This window comes from Pseudochaenichthys georgianus, chromosome 13 (genome assembly GCF_902827115.2).
Source record: "Pseudochaenichthys georgianus chromosome 13, fPseGeo1.2, whole genome shotgun sequence".
NCBI classification, from domain to species: domain Eukaryota; kingdom Metazoa; phylum Chordata; class Actinopteri; order Perciformes; family Channichthyidae; genus Pseudochaenichthys; species Pseudochaenichthys georgianus.
The window spans coordinates 4,622,127-4,636,688 of NC_047515.1; the positions used below are offsets into that span (position 1 = coordinate 4,622,127).

General features: G+C 42.1%; 1 protein-coding gene across 3 annotated transcripts; it reads left to right on the forward strand.

Moving 5' to 3' along the window:
* Positions 1–112: 112 nt before the first annotated feature.
* Positions 113–12,947, forward strand: LOC117457843 (myb-related transcription factor, partner of profilin-like). 3 transcript variants are annotated; one of them, XM_034098086.2, is made up of 8 exons: positions 113–217; positions 2,656–2,867; positions 2,961–3,169; positions 5,158–5,252; positions 5,736–5,892; positions 6,049–6,231; positions 6,355–6,402; positions 9,511–12,947. In XM_034098086.2, exons 3-8 carry the CDS (start codon positions 3,028–3,030, stop codon positions 10,263–10,265), a joined length of 1,380 nt encoding a protein of 459 aa, XP_033953977.1. In that variant the 5' UTR covers positions 113–217; positions 2,656–2,867; positions 2,961–3,027; the 3' UTR covers positions 10,266–12,947. The 3 variants fall into 3 exon arrangements, with proteins under 3 accessions (XP_033953977.1, XP_033953978.1, XP_033953976.1); XM_034098087.2 differs by having other exon boundaries at positions 2,964–3,169; XM_034098085.2 differs by having other exon boundaries at positions 2,656–2,697; positions 2,964–3,169.
* Positions 12,948–14,562: the final 1,615 nt, after the last annotated feature.

Sequence of the window (14,562 nt, forward strand, 5' to 3'; positions counted from 1 at the left end):
GAGTTTTGTGTTTACTTTATTTGAAAATGGACGTGATTGGTGCACGGTGTAGGGGGGGGGCAGCTGTGGGCGCGCAGAGAGCTGAAATGTTGCGCGTTCAAGGGAGGAAAAAAAAAATCGGAGTCTGCGCAGTCCCGTTGTTCTCGACTCTCCGAACTTTCGGGAGAACCACGGAGGAAGGAGGGGAGGTAAAGAGAGAACAACGCAATTTTTCCTGGTAATTATTTTAACATTTTCAGCTTTTTACTTTGCACGTCACCATATTGTCTTGATAACACACTACACGCGTGATATAAATACAAAAGCAAGTATACCCGTGTATAGCTTCAATGCGAACAACGGAGCTTAGCACCAGAGCAGACATTACGTCCTCTACCTCCACCACTAAGTGCCGCCTAACGTGAGCTGTTTCTCGGTGCAACGGAACCGGCACTCGGATATAAGACGCAGTTTTGCGAACGCTCGCACGGTAAATCCACACAACTGCGCTGAAATTCGCTGTAAATCCGGGTTTGCCGTTTTTTCGCCATAGCGTGTTAGCGCTACGGTGCCCTCAGAGATGGCGGAGTCTGTGGGCTGGCTGCTCCTTGTGTGAGCTCAACAAAGACACACTAGCCTACAGCTGATTGGCTCAGACGGACCACGTGGTCAAAGCAGACGCAACGCTAATTTAAATCTTTTTGAGAAGTTTTTCTCAATAATAATAATAATAATAACATGTTCTATATAAAGAGCGATTTCAAAGTACTCACAGACACTACATATCCAGGGTAAAATTCATTAAACAATTCCACAAAAATCATGAAGAACGACACACACTCAAAATAGAAAACAAACAATATTAATTAAACATAAATAGCAGCTGTCAAACATTATTCAACAGTTCATATCTTATACATTTTGGTAGCTATCAACACTATACTTGCGTGTTATGGTAAAAACATTCAACAAAATGTAGCTAAAATTGTAATTTTGTTGTTTCTTTATTTTATTATTATTTGTATGTATGTCTTTTAAATTGCACTGTTGAGTAACTTGAGATCTTAGTTTTTCATACATTACATAATTACACCGTAGTGTTGTATATGTTATGACAATAAACCTTATGAATCTTGAAAAAATATTGAATCTTGAAATGGCTCTTTAAACAGAGATAAAACACTATAACAGGACACTGAATGTATTATTTTGATATAGTTATGGGTCCTAACATAAGAAGAATTTTGAGATTCTACTTCGATTTAGTCAATATCGCCACAGTGTTGCATGTTTGGTGACTATAATGTTAGTTTCTGACTTTTAAAAGCCGATAAATTACAGTTTTTTTGTCATTTCATCAAAATCTACGCCTTATCACAGTTACAAGCCAACCCTAAGTGTATTTCTATAATATGGCATTTTTCATTTTAAAATACTACCAGGAGGCACTGTAGGAAAAAAACAAGATGTCCTCAGAATCAGAATCGTAGGTTTACACGTACGAGGAGTTTCCTTTGCTATTATGTGGTGCGTACAGAGACACAGAAACAACAATAGGTAGCAAAACAAATACAATACAAATAGGACTGTTATTATGATCTGAGAATCTCTAAAATACACAGATCGGATTAAAATATTCTTTGACATCTATTATAACAAATTAACAATATGTATAACACATATGAGAAACACTATTATAGAGAGTACTCTGTGAAAACAACCACAGTCCAGCTCTAAAGAACAACATTGCACAAATGTTTCTCTATACTTTTTGGGTCAGCCATGGTGTTGCTTCATCTCTGTATCTGTACTCCACAATATGTTCTTTTTAAACCTCAAGTCATCAGCGGCATTCAGGTTGTGTGAAAGTACCATATGAGACATATCAGGTAAATACATGTATTTATCATGTGGAGATTCTATGCTATGAGAAATGCATTTAATTATCCTTTTAAGGAAAAACCTTTGTACTTTGATTCTGACCTATACTGCCACTGAGTGTAAGACTTTTCTTTCTCCGTTAAGCAATATTTATTTGGTTGGAGAACATTTTGGAAAAAAATATCAAAAAATATCAAATTGAAGTCTTCTCATCTTTATTAACAAATATAAAAACAATACAAATATATATTTAAATTATTTAAAAAAATGTACCAACCATATTTAGATTTGAAAAGTGTTTTTAGACAATATACTTAACATGTTTTTTTGACATTCATATTACACCTCCTGCTCTTTGGTTATTGGCTAATCCAAATATAGCAATTTCAAAAAAACTTGTTAGCCCCTGCTGTTTTTCTGTGACGTAACCGCTCCAATACAGTGGGTGTTAACTGATAAATGTCGTACACCAAAACATGAAAATCGTTTAAGCTTGTGTTAACCACCGAAAGTACTAATATGCTATCTCATATCCGGGTTGCGACTCATTCCTGCACCCATCCACTGTATATGCAACCAATAGTTGCTAGTATAAGCGTCTGTGCTATACGGTGCTGCTGAATTCTGTATTTCTGCTGTTGATGCTAATGTTAAGTCCTGATTTAGCGTTTATTTCCCTTTACTTAGTGACTTCGCTCATGTTTTCACATTGAAGAATGTGTATAGCTGTATTCTCTGTATAGCATTCTCCCCTCTGTTCCTAATATTTCTCGTTTTGTCTCCCGCCCGCTGCAGGTGCAGTCAGAGAGGTGTCTTTTTGTGGATCAGGAAAAGACGGTCCTGGATTTTTATTATTTTTATTTATATATTTATTTAACAGGGACAGTGCACATTGATTGACATTTCTGTAAATGCGCCAGAGTTAGCCAACAGGCTATTTTTCGTCTGTAGTCCCTGGACAGATGTTGAAAGTCATCCTAAAAACAAAAATTCACTTCAAATAACAGGTAAATACAATCAGTGAAACAACATTCAACAGAGATGCTTATATTATGATAAAAGCATATATAAAAACAAAACTAAAATACATATTCACAAAGCAGGCGGTGACATCCACCAAACTGAGTCGCAAAAGGCCAGCAGAAGAGGAGGTGTGAAGGTGTAGCTATGTCGGCTGTGTGGCGTGAGGAAGATGAGGAGTTCAAGGTGGGAGGAGCCAAAGGAGGGTTGAGATCCAAACCTCGGTTCTCCTTCACTGAGGTCAAAGTGCTGCTGGATGCGGTGAAGAGGAACAGATTCATCCTCCTCAGTGAGTGGAAAGGTGTGTGTGTGTGTGTGTGTGTGTGTGTGTGTGTGTGTGTGTGTGTGTGTGTGTGTGTGTGTGTGTGTGTGTGTGTGTGTGTGTGTGTGTGTGTGTGTGTGTGTGTGTGTGTGTGTGTGTGTGTGTGTGTGTGTGGTGTGTGTGTGTGTGTGTGTGTGTGTGTGTGTGTGTGTGTGTGTGTGTGTGTGTGTGTGTGTGTGTGTGTGTGTGTGTGTGTGTGTGTGTGTGTGTGTGTGTGTGTGTGTGTGTGTGTGTGTGTGTCGTTGTATCATTCAGATCAGATTAAACCAGGAACATGGTGACACCAATTTATTTATGATAGTTACACATAGTCTGATGAATAATGTACATGTGGTACAGTTTCATAGCTATAAACTACATTTACAACAGCCAGGTTTTTCTTTGTCATCACCATTTACATTTATAACCAACAACAACCCATTACAAATGCATAAATAAATAATGGTTTAATAGGGCACATTAATAAAAGAAAACGTATTGCAATTTCAGATTTTTTTGGGGAAATAGTGTAGCCTACATTCTTACTGTTGCTGCAGCAGAATTTTAAAAGCTGTGTTACTTTGTCCTGCTTGACTTATCTCCCCGGGTTTGTTTTAACTTTAATAATGTATCAAAGAACCTGGTGTGTTATAATAATAATACATTTTATTTCTATAGCGCTTTTCTTGAACCCAAAGACGCTTTACATTTGGGAGGGAGGGTAGATGGGGCCAGATGGTGGAGGGCTTTGAAAGTGAGGACCGGGAGTTTGTAATGGATGCGGTGTGAAACGGGGAGCCAGTGGAGTTCTTTGAGGACCGGGTGATGTGATGCCATGATTTGGTGTGGGTGAGGAGTTCTGGCGGCTGCGTTCTGGACACGCTGGAGTCTATTGAGGGATGTAGTGCTGATGCCGTAGAGGAGTGAGTTGCAATAGTCGAGGCGGGAGGAGATGAAGGCGTGAATGAGTCACTCAGCTGCAGGGCGGGTGAGAGAGGGACGGAGTTTGGCAATATTGCAGAGGTGGAAAAATGAGGTTTTTACAACTTGACGGATGTGGGGCTCGAGGGAGAGGGTGGGGTCAAATATAACGCCAAGGTTGCGTGCCTGGGTGGAGGGGGGAACAGGGGTGCCATCAATGGTGACTGTCAGGTTGGGGGTTTTGCTGAGGGTGGATTTGCATCCAGGATTTTATTGCTGTCAGACAGGATTCGATGTGGGGGGGGGGGGGGGGGGGTTTGTGGGGGGATTTGGTGCTGAGGTAAATCTGTGTGTTGTCAGCGTAACAGTGAAAGTCCGGGTTGTATTGGCGGAGAATCTGACCAAGGGGGAGGATGTAGATGATGAAGAGGAGGGGGCCGAGTACTGAACCTTGGGGAACACCTTGGGTGACTGAAGCTGTGGCAGAGGAGTGGTTGCTGAGGGAGATGAAGTGGGATCTGTCGGAGAGGTAGGACTGGAGCCACCTGAGTGCAGTTATAGCAGAGGCAGGAGCAGAATAATTGAGTTGATCAAAGTCAGGCCTTGGAAGGGCTCAGTAACAGGTTACCGGGGGTTGTTAGGTCATATCTTGCAGGAACACTTAACAGGAATAGCAAAGTGAAAATGACTGAAGGATAAGGCAGCCTTTGAAGAGGGTCATGTGGGCAGTTCGGCAGTTCAGGTAAAGTTCCACTGAGTTTTTTTGTCATGTGATTGTCGGTCTCAGCCGAGTCATTGTTGGCTTCCCAGCTGCACAGAGGAGACAGGATGTTTCCTGATGGAAGCGTTTGAGTTACGTGATGAAGAGCTTTTCCGTTTCTGATCATGTTTAATGCTTTATTTATCTTCTGTGTGAACCCCAAACAGAGGGTTTCTGCAGATAATATAGCTTACTTTCATCACTGTCTGTTAGTGGTTTTACCAGCAGTACCTAAGCAGAGTAAACCCCATACCTTTATCCGTACCCGTCTCACCTCCCATAACTCTCCCTGTAGGGAAGTTTAACCAAGGCGTGTCGGCTGAAGCCAAGAAACAGACCTGGACTGAAATCACCAATCAGATCAACGGTCTGGGAGAGAACCACAGAGAGGTTTGAGACTCTGATTACTATTGATTATTTGTAGTCCTGTTAATGATAATGGATGTGTGAATTCATAAGCTATCTGTGATTTAATGTGATTTCAAGTTTAAATATTCCATGAACTCACAAGAGAAATGGCCAAAATGAGGGAATGAACATTGAAAACTATTTTGGGTCCTGTTACAATCTCAGAACCCCTCAGATTGATCTTGCGTAATCCGTACAGGTCTAAACGGATTACCACTCCTAGTTGTTTTCTGATTATCAGTTCATCCTTTTAGTCCAGAAAGTTAGATAATCTCCATCAAATGTGTTGCCTGTCGAGGTCTTCAAACCTACCCTTCAGAATGCAGCACGATTTAACGTTATATTTGATAATCTGACGTGGAACCAGAAAGCATTTTTACTTGATTCCTTGGTTGACACATGCATCAGTTAAATAAATGGTGTCCCAGAAGAAGACATTTTAAAAGAGGTTTAATTTTCTCCCAGGTGCGTCAGATCATGAAGAAATGGGCGGACCTGAAATGTGACGGGAAGCGACGCGCCTTGGCCCTCCGGAGCCCCAATGGGAGCAACATGAGGAAGAAGAACCTGGGCCCCATAGAGAGGATGGTGTACAAGATCCTCATCATGAGTCCCAGAGCAGGTGAGCAGAGGCGGCGTCGTGGGGGGGGGGGGGTCTGTGGTTTTAACACTCGATGTATGATCGGCCCTGTGTTCTCAGAGCTACACAGCAGAGTATAAGAAAGCAGGTTTGGGCCCTGAAGCAGTTTGAAACATGACAAGAGGTGTTGGTTCTCAGGTGGCGACAGTGATCTGGAGATGGGTGAAGATGAAGATTTTTCAAAGCTTTACAGTAAAGGTCCACCCCCCAACACCACCACCTACTCCTACCTCAGCTTGACGGACAGTTCCCACTCTGTACCTGGAGGAGGGGCCTCTTTTGACCTGTCTCCTCTCTCCTCCCCAGAGAAGGATCTGGATGGTAAGTACAGTGCGAGAATCATTGCAAGTCTGAGGGGGGATTGGCCAGTTCCACATCACTCACTGTTTCTATATTCTATCATGTATTCAACATGTCTTATTGCTGCTTGTCCATGTCTTGCAGGCAACCCTTTCCACATGTCCTCCGACTTGGACATGGGTGACGCTGGAGGTAAGACTGTAGATCAAAACAGCTGCTGTTCTCTGCTTCTGGCCACAGGGGGGGGCCCCTTTACATTTACATGGATACGATTGTGATATGGACTTTGTCGGGGCGAGGGCCTTAAACTTTGAACATATTTTGGGAACAACTATTTTATTATATTATCTATAAACTGACTGACAGACGACAGATAGCTTTCACAACGTCTCTTTACACTGATTGTTAGACTTCCTAGCTAATGGGGAACATTTCGTCTTCAGGACAAATGATTGGACGACAAGGAGTTTTAACAATGGTCTGTTTTTATTTTATTACCCAGAAGAATAATGTTTCTGCTCTGTGATTCAGAAGGCAATACCTTGATGGGGATCGCCACATCCTATGTGCTAGCGACAGAGCAATTAGGACACTGACAGTACGGGGCAGTTTTAAACAATCTGTAAAGATTCAAGGCTAAAGACAGATTTCTGCATACATGTCCTGTCAACAGACTCATAAAGACGTTAGGGCTGTGCATGTTCACGGTTCCCACGATTCGATTATCCTGTCAGCGATTCCATATCACGATTCATAACAATGCGTTGCATCCTCAATTTTCTATATTACTACTAGGGCTGTCAAACGATTAAAAAATGTAATCAGATTAAAAATTAATTAATCATGATTAATCACCATTCGAACTATGTCCAAAATATGCCATTTCTTTATGTATATTGTTGTGGGAATGAAAGAAGGCGGATATATCCATTTAACATACAGTATGTATGTTTATTATAACATTTTTCTGCGTGTCAAAATGAAAGACAACCCACACACCTATCAATCATCAAACCGTGGGGTCTTAATTCATTACGTGTTGATTTCTATCAACGGGGGAGTACTTCAGGAAAGTCGACAGAGGGGGGGGGGGGGGGGGGGGGGGGGGCTAGTGGAGTACTTCGTGACCACAGACTGTGAACGTTGTGATCAGCTGTTTTAGCGCAGTTCTCCAGTGAAGGGGGGAGTCTCCTCCGCAGCCGGTTGGCGTAGTTTTGGCACAGTTCCGTTGTACAGACCGACGTTAACAGCAGCCCTGTCTGTGCACACGGAGACCGACTCTGTCGTCCGGTGATCTAACCGCCTTCTGGAAAAGCTTCACAAGTACGTCGGTACGCAAATGCGCTTTGTGACACAAGTGACGGTACGCATTTCAGATTAAGCACATAACCTGCGTACCAGTTATGTGCACCCCTGTACAGAAAAAGTATTCTCCGTCGGGACTTCCTGCAACAACACCACGCCGTTATCTTGATTCTGATTGGCCAGAAGACATTATCAAAGATGTTCTATTGAGAAGACGATCACTACGTGACAAAAGTTTTCAAAACCGTTTCTGGTCTTCGGTATTTCCAGACAAGTGGCTACTGAAATCAATCTTACTAACTGCTGTCTGTGCAATTTACTCCGCTCGAGTTGGCAGACTTTATTTAGCTTACTTTAACATCATTTTTCAAGGTGGGGCTAAGCCATTTCTTGGTATGGGTGTAGCCTACCCCAGCCATACCCTGGCACTGCCACTGGTGGGATATATGGAGCGGCTATTCTGCACATGCGTTAAATGCGTTAAATATTTTAACGCAATTAATTCCAAAAATTAATTACCGCCGTTAAATATTTTAACGCAATTAATTCCAAAAATTAATTACCGCCGTTAACGCGATAATTTTGACAGCATTAATTACTACACATGGCTTCTTTTTCATCAATGAATACATTACATTGCATTTAGCTGACGCTTTTATCCAACGCGACTTACAATAAAGTGCGTTCGACCAACAAGATACAAACTTGAAGAAAACAGAATCATATAAGTACATCAGGTTTATACATCAGAATACATGCAGTAAGATACATCTTTTTATTATTTAGAAACTGCGTCAGAAATCAATAACAAATATCTTGAGTGACATTAAATTATATAGGTCTAGCATCCCTATATCTGTGTGTGAAAATGTTCCATCCTTAAAAACGAATGCTTCTGCAGTCGAGCTGCAGCTTCTAGCCTTCTGTTAAAAAAGGACACTGAATGTCCTGAATCATCACGAACATGACTTGAGTCTGAACACAGCAGACAACAGGAGTATTTACAACATTATATAAAAACAAAAATACTGCATGTGAGTGCACACTTACATTCTCTGTCGTACTGTTACATAAATGTATGAGATTAAGTTAGCTTCATCATATCAACATTTGTTTAAGTGAATAATAAAGTTTCTATCAGGTTCCTATCAGCCTGTCACTCATTATGTTCAGGGCGGGAAGCTTTCCTCCTGCCTTCACAAACTTCAACACGTATTTATCGTCTCAAAATAGCAAGAGGACATTCATACTCTGAAATCCAAGACTTGATTAAATCCACCAAAAACCTGACAAGGTGCAAACGCTAGTATTTTTTTAAAACATAAATCCCTGTGTGTCTGAGCCGCAGCGACACGGACTGATTCAGAGCGGGTCCCTCTGCTGTTGGTTCTGGACTGATTCAGAGCGTGTCCCTCTGCTGTTGGTTCTGGACTGATTCAGAGCGTGTCCCTCTGCTGTTGGTTCTGGACTGATTCAGAGCGTGTCCCTCTGCTGTTGGTTCTGGACTGATTCAGAGCGTGTCCCTCTGCTGTTGGTTCTGGACTGATTCAGAGCGGGTCATTCTGCTGTTGGTTCTGGACTGGTGTTCTTGTGTTGGTGGAGAAAGGTTGGGTTTGGTGCCGCTGTCACGTCGGTTCCCTGATCTCTGCGTCACCAACTGATTTGATATTCGTGTGACAGAAGAAAAAAAAACGTTATTGTACAGCCTCGGCCGAAAAACCCCTAAAAGACGCTATTATGACTCATTTCAGTACTAAACAGGTACTGCTATTTATGGAGTCACCCCCCCCCAATGATCACATGGTCCCGTCACGATAACTGTGACATTACTAAGATTTTATTTGTAATACCACTAACCTATACATGTTTCGGTCTGCTCTTCTGTGGCTTCTTCTTAAAACTGATTAAAAGCAAAAGTATACATTTAAAATAAATACAAATATCTTTGTAAAGTTGAAAGCGAGTTTAAAATTGTTTTATTCTCTGATCTACTAGAATATGCCTTGGACTTCGAAGAAAACGACGACTCCATGTTCTTCATCCCTCAACCCCCACCCTCCGCCTCCCTGGACCCCCTGCCTGACAACGCCCTGCTGAGGATGAAGCCTGTCCACACCTACTCCCGAAACAGCCAGGGCAACACCACCTCCACAAAACCTCCCCCACCAGTACCCTTTTTCTCCGGGGCCTCCACCTCCTCAGTTATCCCTTCGGCGACTGGTTCAGAAACTGCCTCCCCCGCTGCTGCGCCCCCCCCATCGCAGCCCCTGATAAGCTCCACCATTACCTTCTCCCTCCCTTCTCCTCCCTCCTCATTTGCCCTCCCTCCCCCGCCTTCCTCATCCTCTACAACCAAAGTCTCTAAACCTGCGCCCTCCATCGCACCGCCTCTCGCCTCCTCTGTTGCTTATATCGCCCCCTCCTCTTCAATCCTCCCTCCCTCCATCGCTAATCGTGACCCTCTCCCGGTCGGAGGGGCCCCCTGCAGGACCCATGATGCCGTGGCCCAGATGGCGTCTCAGGGCCTGGAGCAGCAGCGGGCCAGCAGGGTGCTCCTGAGCTCCGTGTCCCAGTCTCTGGAGGTGCTGGCCCAGTCGGTGCAGCTGCTGGTGGAGAGCCAGCAGGAGTTTGTTCAGGACTCCCTGCAGCTGCAGCGGGAGACGGTGGACATCCTGAGGGACTTCTCCAACACGGCGATCACCATGCTGAGGGACAAAACCACTAACCACCCTCCTGCCCCACGCTTCTGAAGCACGGAGGTGTTTCAACAGACATGGTGCAGCTGTAGTTCGGCAGGTTGCAGGAGACGTGTGGAGGTCTTCTCCTGCTGGGCTGCTGAAATCAGGACAGTGTTCGCCCGAAGGCACAAACATGCAGTTGAAGGTTTGTATCGGTGTTTTCCTCACTTTAATCGTCTCTTTTTAAAGGTGGCGTTCGGAACTGACTGGATTTGACCTGATCACTGAATGAGGGGAAATGGACAAAAGAACATTAATGTATCAGTAGATTAGAAGACTACTAACCCTAGCCGTGTCTCAATTTGGATACTTCTCTTAGTACACTGTGCATTTGGACTGTGTAATGTCTCAAATGGAACAAGACTGCCGACCCTCACGAGAAGTTACGCTCTCCGCTGTTCTTTAGCTAGCCGGAGCAAGCCAAGATGGCGGCCGTTGAGTGTGAAAGTTGTCCAGTGTTTTGACCGTAGTGAGCGCACAATCTGGATACTCAACAGTAGAGAGAAGATACAGAAGAACGCAGCTCCTGCCTCCTTCGCCCGACATCTTAACGTGTGACACGACTTCATGGCTGATCTTAACCACATCCTGTTTTTGATGCAACGACCACTTGATAATAAAAGCATCAACAGTTCCTGTGTTACTTTGTCTGCAGACCACGAAAAGATTCCACCCAAAAACACAACATTTGCTGAAATGACTCGTTCACAGGTTTCTAATGGCAGACATTTGTTTTTCTGAATGTTCAGAATATTCTTTCATGCAGTGGATTAAAGAAAACATTTCTAAAATGATTCATGGAAACATCAAGATGGGACATTCCTAGCAGCCAATGCTAAATCTCTTTGGAGGTTAGTGTACTTGCCGAGTGGGGAAACAGCAGATTTGATGCAGAATTATCGTGAACGGAAAATTGTGAATCCTTTACTTCAACCTGACCACATGGCAAGTTATTTATGTTTCTGGAACAACATGGAAGTCCTTAAATCTCCAAGTGTGTTTTACATGTTGTACAAAATAGCATTTCATTTAAATGCTGGTGTTATATAATATACTCACAAATATGCATTTTGTGTTCATCAATAAAAATTCCATTTGAACGCAATAACATATTTCAGAGGTTGTGCTGCACACAATAGATCTCTGCTGTAACATTATGGCGAACTAAGTACAGGTCGCGTTCACACCGGAATGGCTGACGCCTCTTCTTCTTCTGCTTTGGCGGCCGCAAACAACTTCTGCCACCCGAAGTTGGGGACTGGCTACTAAGTACTTTATTGATACCAATTGTGGAAATGTTTACGCTGCAGCAGCAAAAGACAAGGCATTGTACATCAGACAGTTAAAAGACTAGAATTAAACAATCGAAAATGTAAACAACATAGCATTACAAAAAGTAGAAAATATACATAGTGTGAACAGCTATCTTACCTGTTAACATATACATGTTAGGCTAACGTTGCCTTTGTTACAGAGCCTGTTGCTGTTTATTGCTTTGAATTCTTTAAAACCAATATTATCTTCTTAAACCTGTATGGTAGTCAGGAGCATCACATCCTAATGTTTATTGATATATTTAGAGGGAGGGGAAGGAAGATTTCAAAATTCAGATTAGAATAATTTCTACCATTTCTTTAATTCATGGTGGTTTCACCACCATGAATTAACTACAGACAACATATTGATATGTGTATGTAGTTAACAACAGGCTAAACAAATTCTGAGAATTAAGATTTTATTAAGAGAACAAATATATATCACTGATAATTGTTTTCTGTCTGTCTGTTCGACACATTTTTATAATGATCCTATTACCTTTTCTAATCTATAGATTTATCATTGGCCCTTTTTTGGGATAGAAACTATTACTCATGATATCATAAACCAAATTACACTATAGGATGTAATAAACTAAGGCCTATTATAGAACTTCTAGGACAATGACAAAAAAGTCACTAAAAATGTATAATAACGTATAGAAGTTGTCATAAAATTGTCATAGTAGCCTATAGTGTTATAAAATATGGTGACTGCAGTTTTTGGCTCAATGGTGTTTGGCTCAATGCCGAGCTTGAGGAGGGAGACAAAATGTGACTGCCTTGTCCCAGGTGCAGATCTTTAAAACCCAGTAGAATTTGCAACTGTTTGAAATATACAACAAAGGTCACAAGAGCGGATCAAACCCGGTGCATTGTGGTTATTTGGGACTCTAGGCGCTCACAGCAGTCTGAACTTTGCCACCTCGCTGACTCTGGAAGGACAGTTCACACAGTGATACACTGATTGGGTATGCTAGTGTTGCAGGAATGAGTCCTTAGACCGGACGTTAGTTAGCATTTCTGGGTTCCCACAGTTTTTGTAATTCATTTTTGGTTAGCTGCCTAAAATATGGTCTGTGGTTAACACAAGCTGTTCACGTTTGGCTTTGACATTAAACACTTCAGTGAATACCCTGTGAATGTCTGAAGCTTTTCCATGTCTTAAAAACCGTGGTTGCTAAAAGGTGGCTAAATGAGACTGAGAATAAACGTCATCACGCTGAAATGTAGCCACCTTTAGCTTAGCGGTGTTGATGTGCAGTCATGTGACCGTCGTTTGTCTTGAGCATTACATCAGCTATTTACTTATCCCGCTGAACAAAACATTTAAGTTTGATTCCAAAGATATTATTTTCTGCAATATTCCAAAATCCAATGGAAAACCCCAATTGTTTTGTCGAGGGAGCCCTTAGGCGCATTCACACAGCAGTACTTTTCCCACAAAGGTTCATGAGAACTGAACTAAGTACAGATCGCGTTCACACCGGTGTAGGTACAATTGTCACTACCCGATCCGTCCCCCTGTCCGATCGGTACTGCGCATGTGCGAGATGGTCCGCCATATTGGACAAGTCCGGACGGCAGCCCAAGATGGACACTTGACACAGTGGCATTTAGCAAAGCTCAAAAGGAAAACTCGAGAGAGATGAGTTATTGTTATTACAACGTGACTTCACTATTATTTAACAACTCTTTTTATTGGGTTCTTTTATTTGGGGTTAAGTACATTGTCAGAATAAGTGAGGAATGAAATTAACTTCTGTTAGACAGCCATATGCCATACATTTTTGCATACATTCACAGTAAATATGTATTCAGTATGATAGCTGTCTAACAGAAGTTAAATTCATTTCTCACTTATTCTGACAATGTACTTAACCCCAAATAAAAGAACCCAATAAAAAGAGTTGTTAAATAATAGTGAAGTCACGTTGTAATAACAATAACTCATCTCTCTCGAGTTTTCTTTTTGAGCTTTGCTAAAAGCCACTGTGTCAAGTGTCCATCTTGGGTTGCCGTCCGGAGTTGTCCAATATGGCGGATCATATCGCACATGCGCAGTACCGATCGGGCAGGGGGACGGATCGGGTAGTGACAGTGACAATGGTACCTACACCGGAATGGCTGACTTCACTTCTTCTTCTTCTGCTGCTGCTTTGGGTTTACTGGCAGGCCGCAAACAACTTCACGGCGTATACTGCCACCCGAAGTCCCCGGAGTTGGGGACTGGCTACATACACAATATGTCATCACTGCACCACTCCATGCAGATTTACTTACTAAAATCTGAATGGGCAACAGCGGACCACATTTGTTAAAAACCTTCATTGCCACCTTTGGAAATGTGACCTTTATAAAGAGAACTCGGGTTGGGGTCTGTTATCACGCCGGTTCAAACGTTTTGGAGAGCAAAACATTTTATTACTAACACTGGAATAGTTCAATTTGTATATTATTATACAGAAACTAACTGCTTTACAAAAACAAAATGATACAATATCACATGTATGTACAGTGTAGTAAATATACCATCTCAAATTGTATTTACAATTATCACACATACTGCAATAAAACAAAACTCAGACTATTACTCTACAGACATTAGATTTTGCATAACATCAAATAAAACATGCCACATTTTGAGGTTTTTCATCTTTAGAAACCCATGACTGTTTTTAAATTAGTGCAAGTCAACCACTTGTTTAAGAGGTTATGGATACATAATCCTTAATATTTCCATTCACACACAAGTCAAACTAGAACCCGGAAACGATGGAATCTGCGAACACAGCGCTCAAATAAACCAGCCAACAGATTTGTCCTGGTCGTCTTGTGAAAGGTACAGTCACTGATCTGTAATTCAAGGTTTGTTTCAGAGGGAAATCAATGAGTGTAGCTTTAAGAACAGTTAGACGGTGAGAAGAGACGATGGATTGAGCTCAACGATGAGACAGTTCTATGGAATCTGACACTGAAATCTGAACAAAAAT